The 17,020-nt window shown below is 41.3% G+C and overlaps 5 protein-coding genes across 5 annotated transcripts; all 5 read left to right on the top strand.

The window, feature by feature from the left end:
* Positions 1 to 659: 659 nt before the first annotated feature.
* Positions 660 to 1,868, top strand: EAF02_011992 (uncharacterized protein; the record flags this gene model as incomplete). The annotated part of the gene is made up of 2 exons (XM_038908040.1): positions 660 to 930; positions 1,042 to 1,868. 2 exons carry the CDS (start codon positions 660 to 662, stop codon positions 1,866 to 1,868), a joined length of 1,098 nt encoding a protein of 365 aa, XP_038752215.1.
* Positions 1,869 to 8,571: 6,703 nt separating this feature from the next.
* Positions 8,572 to 9,566, top strand: EAF02_011991 (uncharacterized protein; the record flags this gene model as incomplete). Its single annotated transcript, XM_038908039.1, has 2 exons — positions 8,572 to 9,105; positions 9,177 to 9,566. The coding sequence occupies 2 exons, from the start codon at positions 8,572 to 8,574 to the stop codon at positions 9,564 to 9,566; spliced, it is 924 nt and encodes a 307-aa protein (XP_038752214.1).
* Positions 9,567 to 9,780: 214 nt separating this feature from the next.
* EAF02_011990 (uncharacterized protein) lies at positions 9,781 to 10,993 on the top strand. The gene is made up of 2 exons (XM_038908038.1): positions 9,781 to 10,305; positions 10,378 to 10,993. Exons 1-2 carry the CDS (start codon positions 10,107 to 10,109, stop codon positions 10,869 to 10,871), a joined length of 693 nt encoding a protein of 230 aa, XP_038752213.1. The 5' UTR covers positions 9,781 to 10,106; the 3' UTR covers positions 10,872 to 10,993.
* Positions 10,994 to 11,753: 760 nt separating this feature from the next.
* Positions 11,754 to 12,894, top strand: EAF02_011989 (uncharacterized protein; the record flags this gene model as incomplete). The annotated part of the gene is made up of 6 exons (XM_038908037.1): positions 11,754 to 11,918; positions 12,022 to 12,098; positions 12,183 to 12,429; positions 12,484 to 12,556; positions 12,619 to 12,688; positions 12,744 to 12,894. 6 exons carry the CDS (start codon positions 11,754 to 11,756, stop codon positions 12,892 to 12,894), a joined length of 783 nt encoding a protein of 260 aa, XP_038752212.1.
* Positions 12,895 to 14,121: 1,227 nt separating this feature from the next.
* Positions 14,122 to 16,861, top strand: EAF02_011988 (uncharacterized protein; the record flags this gene model as incomplete). Its single annotated transcript, XM_038908036.1, has 5 exons — positions 14,122 to 14,209; positions 14,289 to 14,885; positions 14,941 to 15,738; positions 15,787 to 16,128; positions 16,182 to 16,861. 5 exons carry the CDS (start codon positions 14,122 to 14,124, stop codon positions 16,859 to 16,861), a joined length of 2,505 nt encoding a protein of 834 aa, XP_038752211.1.
* Between the last annotated feature and the right edge of the window lie 159 nt (positions 16,862 to 17,020).

The raw sequence follows: 17,020 nt of genomic DNA, 5'->3' as shown, positions 1-17,020 counted from the left end.
GCACATGCTTGTACCGATTGAATCATGTGTAGCTCCATCCGATCCAGAGGAGTTAAAGCGTAGAGTACTCCCTAGTGGTCTTCAAATTGATGGGCCGTCTGTACCATTGAGCGCGTAGCTTGTAACTAGTGGTTGATCATTGATATAGCAATGAGATGTTTGCGAACGTGATCATGCCGATTAGAGGGGTGGATTGTTGATATTGTCAGCTGTTTAAGAGGAGATGAGGTTGAGGTTGTGAATTCAAAGCATATAACAAAGAGAATAGATCAAGGGAAATATTTTAAATTCGACGGATGTTTGATATCCTGGCCTCCAAATCCCACACAATTATTCTCTTATATAGGTATTCAACGACTCGAGTAACTTGCTGTGATTGTCCAAGCATTATTTGAGGTTTGAATATACTCGCATATCTTGGAATTATTCATCCAAAACTTGACATCCTCGCTCGCTTCCGCTAGCAAGGATTGACCTGCATATGTGAAATAATATGAGTGGTGGAAGAACTAAGGCTCGGGACAATGTTAAGGGTATACATGCATGTGTGACGTCGGTAGTCAAAATCTGGGGTAATGTCTCGGTCCCTGAAAGAGGAGAATCTATCTATATTTATATCTTTGCCCAATTTTACCAATTGACATGCTACACAACTCAATATGCGTGTTTCGATTATCTTTTCCTCCTGCGTGTCGTTTCTCTGGATCGTTAAGGTTGGCGCTCTAATAAAGAGACAAGAGGTCGTCCAAACCTACAATGTGTACCGTAATGCTAGTTCCGCGACTACACCTCTGCAGGTTGGCAATGGTAATTTTGCATTTGGTGTCGATGTGACGGGGCTCCAGACCTTCTATCCTTTTGCAACCATGTCATCATGGGGTTGGCATAACTCCAGTTTGCCAACAACTCCAAATCAAACATCTGTGGAAGGTAGGGCCTGATTAGTTCTGTTGGATTACTAGTTGTTAACAAATTGAAGACTTTACCGGTTGGACTGGTGGTCCCATGGACGGCTTGTGAACTATAACCAGCCCAACCCAGCTGAGGCGGATATATCAAACTGGCTAATTCAAAATCCTCAACGGTTGAATCTGGGTAATATTGGTTTTTGGTTCGCGAATGCGAATGTTACGGAAGGTGACTTGGAGAAGAAAAGTCAGGTTCTTGATTTATGGAACGGCTTAATCACTTCAACGTTTCTGTACAATGGCAGCCAAGTCCGTGTTGAGGTATCAGCTGCGTCAGACGCTGATATTGTCATCATCAATGTGGAATCTGAACTGCTTAGTATTGGCTCCTTAGGTTTGTTTTTCGACTTTCCATATTCAGATGTGAACAAATTCGATGCGCCATTCGTCGGCGTGTGGAATGCAAGCAGTAAACACTCTACATTTCTTGATGCTGCGGACAACGAGGCCGTTATACAGCATACTCTAGACGATACCAGGTACTGTTTTACCGCAAGATGGGAAGGTAAGGGTCAGGTGTCGGGTCCTAAGGAGGGCACGCATAGATACTTTCTCACAACTCCGGGCTCCAGCAGTTTGAAGATGACAGGGTCGTTCTCGGATGATACAAGCTGTGGTAAAGCTGGAAACATGAGGGCGCCATCTGTGGCTGATCTTACTGATAGCTCTAAGACGTGGTGGCAGACTTATTGGGAATCGGGCGCATTCATCGACTTGAGTTCTGTTGACTCTACAAATGCAACTGAGCTCCAGCGACGAACTATTCTATCTCAATACCTGCTAGCAGTCAATTCAGCTTCAGACTTTCCACCTCAAGGTATGTCATTTAGGGCTAGTTTGGATGTACAAATCCGCGCTGGATCCGCTGAATATTCCGCTCTTTTTGAAAGCGGATTTTGAATTCATGTTTGGACGTCAAATCGCGGATTCCGTCAAATAATCCGCATTTCAATGAATTTAGTGTATTTCGAGGTGGGGAGGAGGTGGATCACTCTAAAATGACACTAAATAATCCGCGTTTTTCACCAAATTTGTATGGGAAAACAAGGGCGCGGATTGAAAACGAGGACTAGAAAAAGCAGTCCTCGTTTTCAATCTGACAAATAATCCGCGTTTTTATAGGCTCTTATAGGCCTTTCACCCTATATCCATATAGTATTATAATGATATTAGTGCTTCAAATACCTAAGTTTATAGGGTATCTTTATTTTTCTTCAAATCGTCTCTGATTTCGATTAGATTACTTTACATTTCTATTCCCCACATACTAGAATATATATAGCTTAGTTTAAAAGTAGATTCTTCAATATTCTTTCTATTATAGCTTTAGATTCTATTAATGATTTAGATTGTAAACTGCCTTTTTCTTATTCACAATGAACGACGATGAGGTTGATGATTCTGAACAGTTTATTCCTATCTTGATTTATAATTTAGCTGCTGTTATTGGCTCTTTTTATTGTACTCCAATTTCGAAAAAAAGAACTGGTACTCCTGGTGAATTTAAAACACAATCTCTTCTTGATTCTAAACACCCTCAACGTTGTCAAGAACAACTGCGTATGCCTCTACGCACTTTTCGACTTTTGATCGAGTTTTGTCACGAAAAAACAAAGCTACAACACTCTCAATATGCTTCAATTGATCAAAAACTATACGTATTTCTCTATATCGTAGGCCAGCGTGGAACTATACGTAGTACAGCTGAAGCCTTTTCTCATTCTGAAGAAACAATCCATAGGTACGAAAAACACCTTATATAAATCTACTTATTGGTTTATTCTAATGCGCTTTAAGATGGTTTTATCAAGTTTTAGATGCTATAATGATATTATACCCATTAGTAGTAAAGCTACCGGATCCAACTATACAATTCGCTCTTCCTCGAGTAGCAGAAGATGAAAAATATCGTACATATTTTGCGAATTGCCTAGGAGCTCTCGATGGCACCTTTATTCCAGCAACGGTACCTTTCGAAGATCGATCTGCTTATTTCAATCGAAAAGGGTATACTGCACAGAATGTTCTTGCAGTAGTTACTTTCAATTTACAATTCTGCTATATATTAGCCGGTTGGGAAGGTTCTGCGAATGATCAAAGGTGCTTTCAGATGCTTTGATTTCAAAAGGTTTACGAATTCCAGAAGGTTATTATTATCTAGGTGATGCAGGATATGTAAATACTGGGCAGGTTCTTACTCCATTCAAAGGGGTAAGATATCATCTACAAGAGCAATTGGGATCCAATAAGACACCCAAAACACCAGAAGAGCTTTTCAACCTTCGACACTCTTCTTTACGAAATGAGGTTGAGAGAATTTTTGGAGTACTCAAAATGCGCTTTCCATTTCTAACACAACAACAAAATACCCATATACAACTCAAATACGTATAGTTTATGCTTTGTGCGCTCTACATAACTTTATTCGACAAAATAGCTTCGAAGAAGATCCATTCGAAGTTCAATTTGATTGTATCATCGATCGTGTTCCAAGCACTATGGATGATACAATAATGAATTCAAGCAGTAACGAATTAGACTCTATTTCGTCACAATCTATGGACTACTTTCGACAAGGAATTGCAGAGGCTATGTGGAGAGATTATTGCAAGGTGAAAAGAGTTCGAAAAGCGCGAGAGAAAGAAAAGCAACACCGTATTGAAATAGAATTTGATAAGTACATGTAATTAGAATAGAAAGTAATCATCAGGGTTCTCCATTTACCATTATCTTCTGCCATAGCTTCTGGCGTTTCTTCGAATTCTTTAAGGAGTTGAGAGAGATCTTCTTTCCATTCTGTATAATGGAGTAGATTCCAAGCTCGCTTATATCTCACCCCATCTTTAGGAATCCAAAATCCATGTCTTTTTGGATCATAGCTCTTATTAGAGGTCCACCATTCTTCAGGTCCAGGAAGCTTGATATCACTCTCTCCCTCTAGCTTCAAAATATCAGAGCTCCAAGAAGCAAGATTTCTCCAAACAGCACGTTGTCGACGACTGAATATTTTATGAGGGAGTTATTAGGATACAAATATACTCTATTAATATATAATAATTTGATATAATAATAAGTGAGGGATAGTAAGTGAGAAATGGCTAGGGAGAAATGGCTAGTGAGAAAAAATCAAAATAAACCTACCCAGACGAATCTTTCACCCATGAAAAATCCGAAGATTCTTCATCAATTTTTTCGTTTAGACTCTTTTAAATTAGTCATAACTGCTCTACGCTAGCTTTCCAAGCTCTAATCCAAATCAAAATCCCAGAAAGTCCAACTGCCTAAACTTATATATTAGCATTTATAGAACCAATAAACATTACACCTTCATACTTGTTTTAATTCTTGATTGATATTCAAATCTTTCAAGTCAATCTTTTCAAGCTCTCTAACTTCATTGTTCTCTTCTTTATCATCAGATTCCTCCTCTTCCTCTTCCTCTTTCTCGTCAATATCGACTTCCCAACCCTCAAAATCTGTTTCGGAATCATCTGATTCAGACTCTGATACAGGGTTATCGTTGTTTTGAACAAGGTTTTTTTGCCTTCAACGCTTTTCTAAATAAAGTTAATTAAAATCAGATTTTCATTTGGATCCACGTACTGGGATTGTCGCATTTCGATATTCAATCGAGTTTGTGCAACCATTTCATCTTGTCTATTCTTCGATGCCTTTAAAAAAATCAGAAGTTTTGCGAAGCACTTTCAAAGCGTAGGAAATCTGATGCTTTTTCCTATCTTTCTCTTTTTCGACTTCTAGCTCTTTAGGTGTCATTCTTGCCTTTCGATTGCGTGCATTTCTAGCTTTTCGCTTTTTGCGAATATTCTTCTTGCTTTCCCTGTAGCTTCTTCTTATTAGATTTAGTTACTACTGGCATCTTTTTGATTCTTTGAAGCTTAGAAGAGATTCAATATTATAAATATAACGCTTATTATTGTTGTTGTTATTGTTGTTCCTAAAAGCGCGTTGTTTGTGCTGTTTGTAATATTTTCGTATTCGGAATAACTATATTCCATGAGAAATAAGTAGTATGATTGGTTGAATTACGCGACACGTGATACATTAATTCACAAACACGCGTTTCTAAACATTTAATTTTTCAACGCTTATTCCTTTCGCCCCCATTCTTGAAGCTTTTTAGGTATGCACCCCTTGAATATTTGAAACCTTTTCTACAATAGACTGAAATGATTCAAATCTAGGCCTTGAAAGCGCTACATTCCAGGAAATCCTGTAGCTGTAATATAAACTACAAACGCACTACATAGGGAAGCTATGTCACGTACTAATATCGGAAAGAGATCAACGAATAAACAAGAGCTAGGTGTAGGTGGAAGGTCACCTTTTTTTAAAAATAAGAGTGTAAAGAAAGCTTCGAAAGCAAAGGTTCAAAGTGCAAGAAAGCAGCCTAAAAAAGGAAAGCAGAAGTTGCTAAAAGAGCTCACCGATGGAAAGCGGGGAGTAAGTAAACCTTTTCTTGATTTCTAAGCTTCTTTCTTACTAATTGAGTATAGCGGTTGCATTACGAGAGATTAAAAAGTATCAAAAATCGACCGAATTGCTCTTGAAAAAAGCCCCTTTCAACGTTTAGTAAAGAGGTTTCGATCAATTTGCACTTGGTGGAGAGTGTTGGAGGTGGAATGCTGCTGCTCTTGTAGCAATTCAAGAGGCAGCTGAATCCTTTATGATTACTCATTTGAGAGTGCGTTTTCGATCCTTTCTATTTATCAATTGAGTAGATTATTGATTTAATTTATAGTGCTACAACATTGTGCATTTCATGCAAAGAGGCAAACTATTAAAGACACAGATAGCATTTTTCTTCGAAGAATGATGGAGCTGGCAACCCCTGTTATGGTGGATATTACACTTGAGAGGCTAAACTTTACAGTTTTCTCACTAGCCGTTTCTCACTAGCCGTTTCTCACTAGCCGTTTCTCACTAGCCGTTTCTCACCAGCCGTTTTCTCACTCGCCATTTCTCACTAGCCAGCTATTACATACTTATATTCTTTATTTCAACATACCTAGGGCTGGTGAATAGGTGTCATTCGTACTCATATATTGTTAATATCAAATAAGACAAAGGTATTGAAAGATATAATATTAATATCTAATTGAATAAATACAAAGGTTACATTGATAAAAACATACAATAAAGAGAACAGAGTGAATAGAACTGCCAAATCAAAAGCTATTAGAACTTGGAAGCCACCCTTCATTTAAAGCTTGTTGTAAAGGAGCGGATAATAGAGGCATTTCATTATTTTCCTTTTCGTGCTGCTCTTTAAGCTCTCTACAGATCTTATCCACAAACTCTGCTTGAAATGGGCCTATACGCATAAACATCAGCAGCTCACCATAAGATTGGCGAACACCAGGCACCGGATATTGTAGGAAATCAACAAGCTTGAAAGCAATATCAGCCCCTAGGGACTCATATTTGCTAGGGTAGTTTTGTGCGATCATATAGTATGCTTGGTGCAAAGGGGCAGTGGGTTGTCGACTTGAGTATGTAAGGCGCTAGAGAGTGGTTTCTCGATTTATTAAAATCTCTTAAAGATTCATTAATATGAAGTAAACTATCTGCAACTTCAGAAGAGACAGTTTTCGAGGCCTTTTCGATGGTGTGTAGCTCGCAATAGATTGTTTATATCGCTCTGTTTCTAACTATAAATCAGTTAATAATAAAATACATCTCAAAAATATGAATTCCTTACCTTGTGTGTCCCAGAGCTATGTTTATTCCACCTTTTAGCGCTCTTATCTGAGAAAGGTATAGAGCGTATTGAATCAGCAAGATTATCCTCCTCATCCGAAGAAACGATTGTTTGTTGCATTAAAGCTGTAGGGTGATATGCAAATTTACCACTAGCTGTGCGAGTTTCGAATAGAAATTGAAGAATCGACCAGCTCTCTGTATAGTGACTTCGATGCCAACGATATTTTCGATTATTAGCTTCGCTTGCTTGTAGAAGCGTTTTCCATAGATGATCAGGTGCATAAGGCTGCATAGTGTCGTTCTTTTCATTGAATCTAGTGCCCCAACCAGATAGGTTAAGAAGATACCGACACTCTACATAACGTCCCTTGATCTAAATCAAATCAATTAGATCAAATAAACAATAAAAAAAGAGGATGTTCATACCGAATTGATTTTCTTTTTAATTTGATCACCAGTTAGATTCTCATTACTATTAGTGCGTGTCTTGTGCTCTAAAGCAATAGCTTGTGCAAATTGACTATAATGAAGTGTTCTCCATCCAGTGAATTGACCTGGTCGTTGACTAGTCTTCTGTAGATGACTTTGCATTAAGTTTAAAAGAAGCTTTTCGTAGGGTTTCCATTTGAACTGATTCGTAGATTTCTTCGAAATATCTTCGGTCTCAGTTTCCGGATCCACTGATTTATCCTCCCTTTCAATGGTGTCGGTAAAGGGGTTCTTTTCACTTTCTGAACCACTACAGGTGTTATGTTTTGGGTCTTGATTGGTGTTGTAGCTATTATCGACATCCCTCTCGTCGTCATCGTTCTCATCGCTGTCTGTATCGATGTTTGTTGAGAGCCTCTCATCGGTTTCGGAATCCTGCTATATATTATAAATTAATATAATTAAAATAAGCTTTATTTGAATCAAATACCTGTGTGTAGCTTTTCTTTTTTGTAGAGGGTATCTTCTTCTGATTGAAGGTGGTGTCGTCATTGTAGAAGGAGCTGGATAGTGAATCTCTAATGGGAGAAGAGGAGGAGGTATCATGATCTCGAAGTTGGCTTTGAGATTCGGTTGCTTTTGCTGTAGGTTTGGGCTTTCGTTTGGAATGACGAATTGGGGGAGAGGGACTTCGAGTTCGAGATCTTCTACCTCTTTTTCGTACAGATATAAACCTTCGATTGCCATCGTCGTCAATAATTTTCGACTTCCTAGACGCTTTCGAGGTGTTTGGGTAATGATTGCATCATTGGCCATTGAAATAATTTTATATATAGAAAATAGCTTCAAAATACTTCAAAAAAGGTTCTTTCTTTGAAAAGAAAAGAAAGAAGAAAGATAAAATCAAAATGTGTTTCTTTTCCAATTCTAAGCACTTTTTCAAGATCATTACTCTATTAAAGCTTTTTACATGGTTCTCAATTTTAAATATGGGGTTTTAATATCGAATTGAAGTTTAAATTGAATATTCTAGAAAACCACGGATTATTTGGCGGATTTGACATCCAAACTATAAAACCACAGATTAATAATCCGCTCTTTTTGAAGCGGATTGATGCCACCGCGGAATCCGCGATGGCACAAAGTGCAGATTATTTCAGCGGATTCAGCACGGATTTTACATCCAAACTAGCCCTTAGACTAGTGGCGAGATGAGATTTTCTCCGAAGATTTACTGATTGTCTCAGAATCTGGTCTTGTAAATAATGGATGGTATGGAAAATTCCACGTTCGTATTCCCAATCTACTTCGTGTTTATTTTTTGCATGATGAGCCTAGTTTGGCTAGAAACAATGGCTAAGAATCATGCGTTTAGCTTGAGATGGTCTTCTGGCATCTTATGCATTTTTCCCGATGGAATCATTTCGACCTTGTTTGGCGAAGCATACCAGGAATGTATGAGCAGTTCCTTGAATCCTCACTCGACAGGGCCAGACTTCAAGGATATGAGGGCGCCCGCTGGGGAAAGATGACCGACCCAACCGGCCGCAGCGCTCCTGGGGGCATCAACTCTCTTTTGATCTGGCAGCAACCGCATCCGATGTACTTTGCCGAGATCGAATACCGATCGTTCCCAAATGAAACGACACTTGAAAGGTGGGATGAGGTATTGACAGCTACAGCAGACTTTATGGCATCGTTCGCGTGGTATAATGCCACTACTGGAGTCTATGATTTGGGCCCACCAATGTATCCCGTCTCTGAGAATACGAACCCAAATGCGACAATCAACCCGACCTTTGAGCTGGCGTACTGGAGATTTGGTCTCGATGTAGCTATGAGTTGGAAAGAGCGTCAGGGGAAGTCAATCCCTGAGAATTGGAAGAATGTGCGGGAAAATCTTGCTCCCCTGCCTATCGTTAATGACACATATCCCGTGTACGAGGGTATTCCTAACATGTGGACAGACAACAAAACAACATCTGATGTGAGTGATCTTACAGTTACATGATCTATACACCTGGAACTCCAAATTGCCAATCCTGACCCCAATGATAGCATCCAGCAATGGCCGGTATATATGGATGGCTCCCACCCCCTAGCTCCCCTCCCCTCAATATGACCATTGTTAGTAACACCGCCTCCAAAATCCACTCTCTTTGGGATCTAGAGGATTCATATGGTTGGGACTTTGCTTTACTGGCCATGAACTCTCTCCGTCTAGGTGACATAGACCAAGCAATAGAGTACCTCTTACATCCAATCTTTCAATTCGACGACGCTGGATATCCCGTAGGAGGGTCACGCGTGCCGACTCCGTACTTCCCGAATGCGGGGGGATTGATGCTTGCATTAGCAATGATGGCAGGGGGCTGGGATGGTGAGCCTGGAATGCATTTCCCCGAGGGTTGGGATGTAAAAGTGGAGGGATTTGTGCCGGGTTTGTAGGAAAGTGAGTGAAGGTGGATTTGAATGTTAAGAACATTACTAGGTAGTGGGTAGTACAAAACGTGGTTTTCAATAATTATCAAGCCACCACCACGAGCCACACGTGTGATCATGATTAATCATCACCTGCAACCTCCAGAAATTTCCAGACACTTCCATTACTCCATACCTAGCTTATTACTTGTTACCTAAGTAGGCATCATTGCGATCCTTACAAATCTCCCTCTCACATAAATCAATTGACGTTACCGGTAATACATTAATAATAATTGCATCGAATCATGCTTCATAATCGACTACTCCACGGTCGGCATGTACGAACGGGATACCGAGGAAAACTGGCTGGGTCGCCGTTTGATTTCTTGATTTCTAATCGTGCTCATCATCGTGAGTAATCATCGGCTTCCTCGGCTTCCTCGTTCTAACCCTTGCATTTTTTGGTGCATCATGTGTTGATTTTCTTCGCAGTATATGTAGTTCTTATGTTTGTCCTCTCTATTTTCGTCTTCTTTCACATCATCTTCAAGTACAATCTGATTGATGTTCAAAGCGACGTTGTCCAGAATGACCAAATTTGATATTTCGATTGTTTCCGACACCGTCTGCCCGTGGTGTTATGTTGGAAAGCAAAAACTCGAGCAAGGAATCACGGCATACAAACAACGACATCCCGATTCCAATGATACATTTAGTATCACATGGCATCCATTTTACCTTGCTCCAGATGCGCCTACAACAGGTAAGTCATTGCTCTTTCTTGAATACACATTTTCTGTCAATTAGATGTTCTGAGATTAATCATCATGGATAGGTGTGGATAAACGAGCATACCTCCTTTCTCGCCTTGGAGAAGAGAGACTGACGGCAGTTATTGGTCGACTTTCTGAAATTGGAAAAGATGTCGGTATCGATTTCAAGTTTGGAGGAAAGACAGGAGCTTCGAGAACTAGTCATCGCCTTATTCAACTGGGAAAGACAAAGTCGCCAGCCATGGAAACAAAAGTAGTGGAATCATTATTCAAGTCGTATTTCGAAGAAGAAGGCGATATCACTAGTCATGAAGTGTTGCGTAATGCCGCAGTCCGAGCTGGTTTGGACGAGATGGAAGTCAATGAATGGTTGGAGAGTGAGAAGGGGGGAGCAGAGGTTGATAGGGAGGTTGAAGAGGCGAGGAGGAATTCGATTAGCGGGGTACCGAATTTCACTGTCCAGGGAAAATATGAGATTGGTGGTGCCCAAGACTCTGCAGTATTCTTGAGGTTGTTTGAGAAGATCAAGGAGATGGAGGAATCGTCGAAAGCTTAAGGGAAAATGTAGCTGGGAACATTAATAAAGGGGATTAAGAAATTTAGTTGGTCATACCCATCCATGGATCGCAAGCTTATTAGACACACCTGGGCAAACAAATGATTGATGTTGAAACTCACAAATTCTGCAGAACCGTGAATCAGCCACAACTCTCCACATGATAATCAGCCACAGCCAGGCCACATCTGTCTCTCGCCCGGTCCATCTCAATTTCGCTGCATATTAATATGTTGCACAAGAACACCTCGAATATCTATCACAAGCAAGATGAAGTTAGACCCAGGATTCTCCTTAAAACTACTCCCCTATCTAATTGAACCGCGACTCTTTAATGCAGTCAGTCAGTAATGGTCCAGTACGCCAAGTCTTCAAAGACGGAAATGAGCTCCACAACATCGTGAGGTGAATTGGAATATCATTTGCTGCTTTTTTCCGTGGGGTTATCGAAATAGGGGGTTTATGTTCGTTTCTATACGTTCATACGGTCTGGCCATTCGATCGACCCATTGACCGGTAGTTTCATGAGTATCAAGATGTCCTGAGATCTGGATGAAGCTCCGCTCGTGTAAGTAGTGAACCAATAAAGCTCAGGTGGCTTATTAACAACCTCCGGCTGTTAAATCTCGGTACTTCCTTTAACCTCCGTGAATCAATGGTGTTAAGGCTCGAATTCGTATTCACAGTTCGGATGAGGAATCATCCGTATCCGGAAACTGACCTCTACATCTCCCAAGTAAAGTTCAGACCACAGTAGTATCGACAATACTTTTACATAAATACCTCACAGATTTGAAAATCAAGAAGCCAAAATTCAACAAATTAGAATCAATCAATCAGCGATATTTTCAAGCAAAATTATTTACATTAAAACTAAGCAACATGGTTGACGGGCAAGGATCTAACAAGGTAGCCATCGTGACGGGATGCGCAAGTGGGATGGGGCTCGAGACAACTCGGTTGTTTTTGAGCCATCAGTATAAGGTATTAGGTGTCGATGTGAGCGAGATGGATCCTACTCTGTTGGATAAGGAGAACCAGGAGATGGTGAGTGAATATTGATTGAAGCTTTTGGACGCTACACTCTTTTTCGAGGGTGTGGAACTTTTAGGGGAGAGAATATCAGATACTGACATGTGGATCCGAGTAGTTCCAATTTCATAGAGGGGATTTGAGTAAAGATGGAGAGTGCGATGAGCTTGTGAGAATCTGTGTCGCTCGATTTGGGTAAGTACTCTTCTTTTTCGGTGGGCTTGAACTATCAACCACATACATACATCCAACCTCCTTTCAAAGACACTGACCTTCTAGCGACACCATCGACGTTCTGGCCAATATAGCTGGTGTGATGGACTCTTTTGCCTCAGCGGACAAGGTCACGGATAAAGATTGGGACCGCGTCATTGCAATTAATCTCACTGCTCCTACGAAACTAATCAGGGCTGTTCTACCTTTCATGAGAGCTAAGAAGAATGGTGTCATTATAAATCTATGTAGTAAAGCTGCATTGAGTGGTGCTGCGTCAGGAGTTGCTTATACAGCTTCTAAGCATGGGTTGGTCCGTAATATTCCGGCTAAGAAGCGTGAGTCGTGGAAGCTAATGATGCTATAGCTGGGTGTGACCAAGAATACTGCATTCAGATTTAGGGATGAGGGTATTAGATGCAATGCTATTTGTCCTGGAGGTCAGAACCACCTTCTCCCAAAGATAAACTCCTTTTGTAACACTCACTAACGCATGTCACAGGTGTAATGACCAACATGGCTAGCTCGATGAACAAAGAAACCTTTGATCAAGAAGCGGCCGCTGTATGGGGGTAAGGCTTTTCTGGGTCATCCATTGCCCTATCTTTTTTATTGACAACATCATAGACCAGTTCTCGCTTTGCATATGAAGCCTGGCGAAATGCCCAACGTTGCCGTTTCAGCAATCGCTGAAGCAATCTTGTTCCTTGCAAGCGATGGAGCGAAATCTATCAACGGTGTTGCACTTCCTATTGACAATGCTTGGAGTACGATCTGATCAATTGTTATTTTGAATTCGCTGGAGTTTTTCGGAATAAAGAGTCGAGAGATATAGTATAGGACTACCAATGTACAACGAAATCATTGCTTGCCACTGAATGAAGTAAGTTGATTCCATGTCCTCCCATGGCTTACTTCATCAACTTTGTGGTCAAGGCTCAACGAAATCTATGCTGCAGTATTTTGGGGGCCATTTTTGTTTCTTCTATCATGTAGTATGCATGTATACCCTGCCTGTCAAGGATGCAGAAGATATGTTTATGTATAGCGTGTTTTCTAAATTATCAGTTCTTTGCTACCTCCTCTTCACTTCATGGATACCATGTAAACACTATCTCTTTACGTGCAATCTAATATCAGATCTCTGGAATTTGAAGGAAATTCAAAAGTAAATTTATTCTAAGATTATTCAATTGATAAGTACATGCAAAGACATGGCGATTGACTATGGGACATGGAAGATCATGAACGTTGAGACTGCATCTAAAAGGCATGAAATTACTTGCATTGTCGAATTCACTTTCCTACGAACCGTAGACAGACCCACTAATCTCGCAAATGCTTTTAGGATCCAACCAGTCACTACATCAACGTCGTCGCTTATCCTGTAACGGTTATCATCAACGCATCAAAAAATAACCTCACACTCCACCTCCAACACAAAAGGTTGGCAAAATGAAGAAGCGCATGTGGGTATCTAGTATAAAAAGGCAAAAGAAATAACACACTTACATTGATGATGAGGACGAATTATGGTTAGTGGGGTATAGCAACAGCTTTGTAGCAAGTTATGGGTATAGCAAAGATTGTATAGCAAAGTCGGCCACTTGACCGTTGAACTAAACCACCACTTGATGATTTGGTTCGAGGTTGATGACATTGTTTGGGGCTATATTGGAGAGAAGCGAAAGTGAATATGGAGGGGTTGGGTTGATTGGATGATAGACTCTCGTCACATCTATCTCTTCACTTTCGGGCCCGTATTGATCCGTCTTTTGAAAAGCGGTAAGGTGGCATGCCGTATGGTATCCTCAAGACCTTTTTGCTAGATCTTGTAGCCTCTTCTCATATGTGTTTATACGCATTGCCTCAAGAAACACGTGCAATACCTTCGCTCAGTCGCATACCTACTTTGCATGACTTGGGTCTTTTTTGCCCACCAAATCTCTCTTCTCTCTATATCGACAGATATTGCAAACAAATAGCTTGCATTAACGTTGCCCAAATGCCTGGAGATGGAGATGAAGTACCGCGTCTTCTTCGAGATCGTCATATAAAAGCTGTTAGAGATAAATTTCATCGCCCACCAACAGGTATGTTCCTTTTTTCACATTTCTTAGTTCTGCACCATTCATTATCATTTCAAATCAAGAACTAACAAAGCCAAATCAGTCAATGAACTACGGGCTATCGATGCACTTCCACTTGAGCCTCGAAAGAACCTTAACGACACCTCTCCAAATGGTCAAAGAATCTATGAATTGTTGAGAGCATATGAGAAGACTGGCTATGTTGAAGGGCTTGAAGAAGCTGGGAGACTACTCTGGGCGCAGATATTTGCAGAACCAGATTTCAGCCAAGCACCTAGAAGGGAACCATTTTCAGCCGTCAGGAATATTGCGGCATGTGGGATCAGTGAAGTTAAATACAGGGCCAGTCAACATCCTACAAGAACACCGAAAGAAAAGCCCTTACAATGGACGTCTGCAGAGAAAGTGATTTCCATCAATGCTACGTCAAATGCTTTTGCTGGATCTCCTCAGAAACCTTGGATGACAAGGGGTGTTTCGATATCACCAACTCCTCGACGTGCTAGTATCTCATCAGTTCAAAATGACAATAACAACAAGCCTGCTAGTAATCACTTCCAATCTCCCGATGCACAATTAGCCTCATTACGATTTGCACAATCTGGTCAGCAAACTAATAATCGCACATCTACATTTACCACCCCAGTTCCTGGAGGTCCACCACACACCTCTAGTGGAGGTATTTATAATCCATGGCCATTGCATCAAAAAGCTCAAGAACATCAATATGCAAGCCATATTCAATCCAAGCCTCTACAAACTCTATGCCGTATGTCCCGGAAAGAGGAGAACCAGCACGGGATATAATGTCCTGTGCCAATGTCCCTTCAAATATTGTGGTGAATCAAGAGTCCCAGTACAGCCACCAATTTTCCATTCTAATTACACTCCAAATTGGAAGAGTGAATCGACAGATTGTAATACATCAATGGGAAATCCTCTTCATGCCCATGCGTCTCATCAATCATATCCCTCCGCTACCTTGGAAACAAATCGGTTCGGCCAAACTACGTTCTCAGACTCAACTCGTCAACACGCCCCTTGGGGACATCCAACTTCCATAATGTCGTCTCCTGGAAATTATTCTGAATATTCCCCTCTTCCTTCCACAAACAAACCCCTTCTACAGCCATTAAATGAAGAAGGCTACCAAGATAGACAGATCGCAAGCTCAACTGGCAATACATATGATCCTACAAGTCCTCCCTTTCATCCAGCCATATCGTCTGAGGGACAACAACTCTTTCTCCTACGCAAAGAAGAAGAGGAAACAGAGCTTACTCGCATAACCTCGAATATCCACCACTCGTTATCAACACTACCTGATAATCAGGGAGATCAACAAAATGAATCGAGCTTGACACCAGTTGCTGCAAATGCCTCAACAAGCACATCGAAAACTGGCCATAGAACCCAACTTGCTACACCAAACGCTTCTGTGCAGCAAAGTCCTTCGTCTGTTACTTCTGCTGTAGCACCAGGCCATTTGAGTAACAATCCTTTTGTCATTCGTGACGATATGGGGTTTATACGTACGTTTCAACCTGAATCTGGTTTGTAATGGACATAACCATCCTCAGCATTAAGTTCACAAGACTTTACAGATCAAGACATGAACTTCGCTCTAAACAATCCTCTGCCAATGAGTTCCAGAAGAATCACCAGATCTATCTCTAGCTCCACCAACACACCAATTCTGCCTTCACCCAAAACCATAAATGGCAGAACTACCTTTTCAGATGCGGCCAGTCCTCAGTCTGGAATGTTGATTCCCGAAAACCCACTACCCGGTACAATCTTCAGCACTAGAGCCCAAAATGTCCTCTCGGCTCACATTGCCAAGAAGAATAGCACAAAAAAACCATTCTTTCCTACAGCTCCAGTTTCCGCTCAAGCAGATGGAGCATCAGATTCTGCATCAAGTATTAAGATCTAACCAATTACTCTAGACTACCCACTAAAAATTTAAATTTAGATATCGGCGTTCTAGCACATTACATTCCAGAATTACCACCGCAGCAAGAACTATCCTACTCGAGCGCCTCCCCAAACTTCTCCCTCGAATTCATCCACTTCGACCCCACGAAAGATTACGACAATGACGACAATGCGTACACAGAGAATCCGATCTCTGTCTCCCGGGCCTCAGTCTCCTATCCCACTCAGCCCCCACACAGCCTCTTTCATCCCACCCCAACCCGTTCTTCACCCCCACCACCCCATCTCCGTCCCCACACCCCAGAGTATCTCCTCTTCCCACCCACCGCCGCCTCATCCTCCAAGCAAACCTGGCCACCACCTCCCCCCGAAATCGAAGGCTACCGTCAATACACCTTCGTCCGAGACCGCATCTCCCTCAACATGAAAGCCAAGCGTCGCACTGAAATCGATCTCGATACAGGAGAGTATCGATATAGCATGGATAGTAAGGAGACGAGTCGGGGATATAAGATGGATGGGACACGTGTCCGCACTAGTTCGCGATATTTTCATAAGAAGAGGATTGCGAAGAAATCGAAGGAAAAGGAGGAGGAAGAGAGAGTGGATGAGATTGTGAGGAAGGTGGAGAGTGTGGAGAAGGGGGTTGAGGAGATGAGGAGGGAAGAAGGAGATGCGTTGTTGGGGTTGTTGGGTGGTGGGTTCTTGCCTTTGTGAAAGGTTTTGGGTTATGGGTAATTGGTGAATGGTGAGTGGTAAAAGGGGGTGTTGGGTTTTCATGGGATTCGTTGACTCATATTCGATAGATGTGTTTCATGTATGCACTCTAGGGTTTTCCTCCGTGCGGAAAGCTTTTTTTGGTCACATTAGATGCCC

This window comes from Botrytis sinoallii (genome assembly GCF_014898435.1).
Source record: "Botrytis sinoallii strain Bc 23 chromosome Unknown BSIN_038, whole genome shotgun sequence".
Classification (NCBI taxonomy): Eukaryota; Fungi; Ascomycota; class Leotiomycetes; order Helotiales; family Sclerotiniaceae; genus Botrytis; species Botrytis sinoallii.
Note: the sequence above shows the minus strand (reverse complement) of the source record. Positions and strands in the feature narration are given on the sequence as shown.

Excerpts from the sequence above, each read along its gene's own strand:
- EAF02_011990 (XM_038908038.1), top strand. The coding sequence starts at position 10,107 with ATGTTCAAAGCGACGTTGTCCAGAATGACCAAATTTGATATTTCGATT. Across the intron at positions 10,306-10,377 it reads TCCAGATGCGCCTACAACAG|GTGTGGATAAACGAGCATAC; the intron begins GTAAGTCATTGC and ends CATCATGGATAG.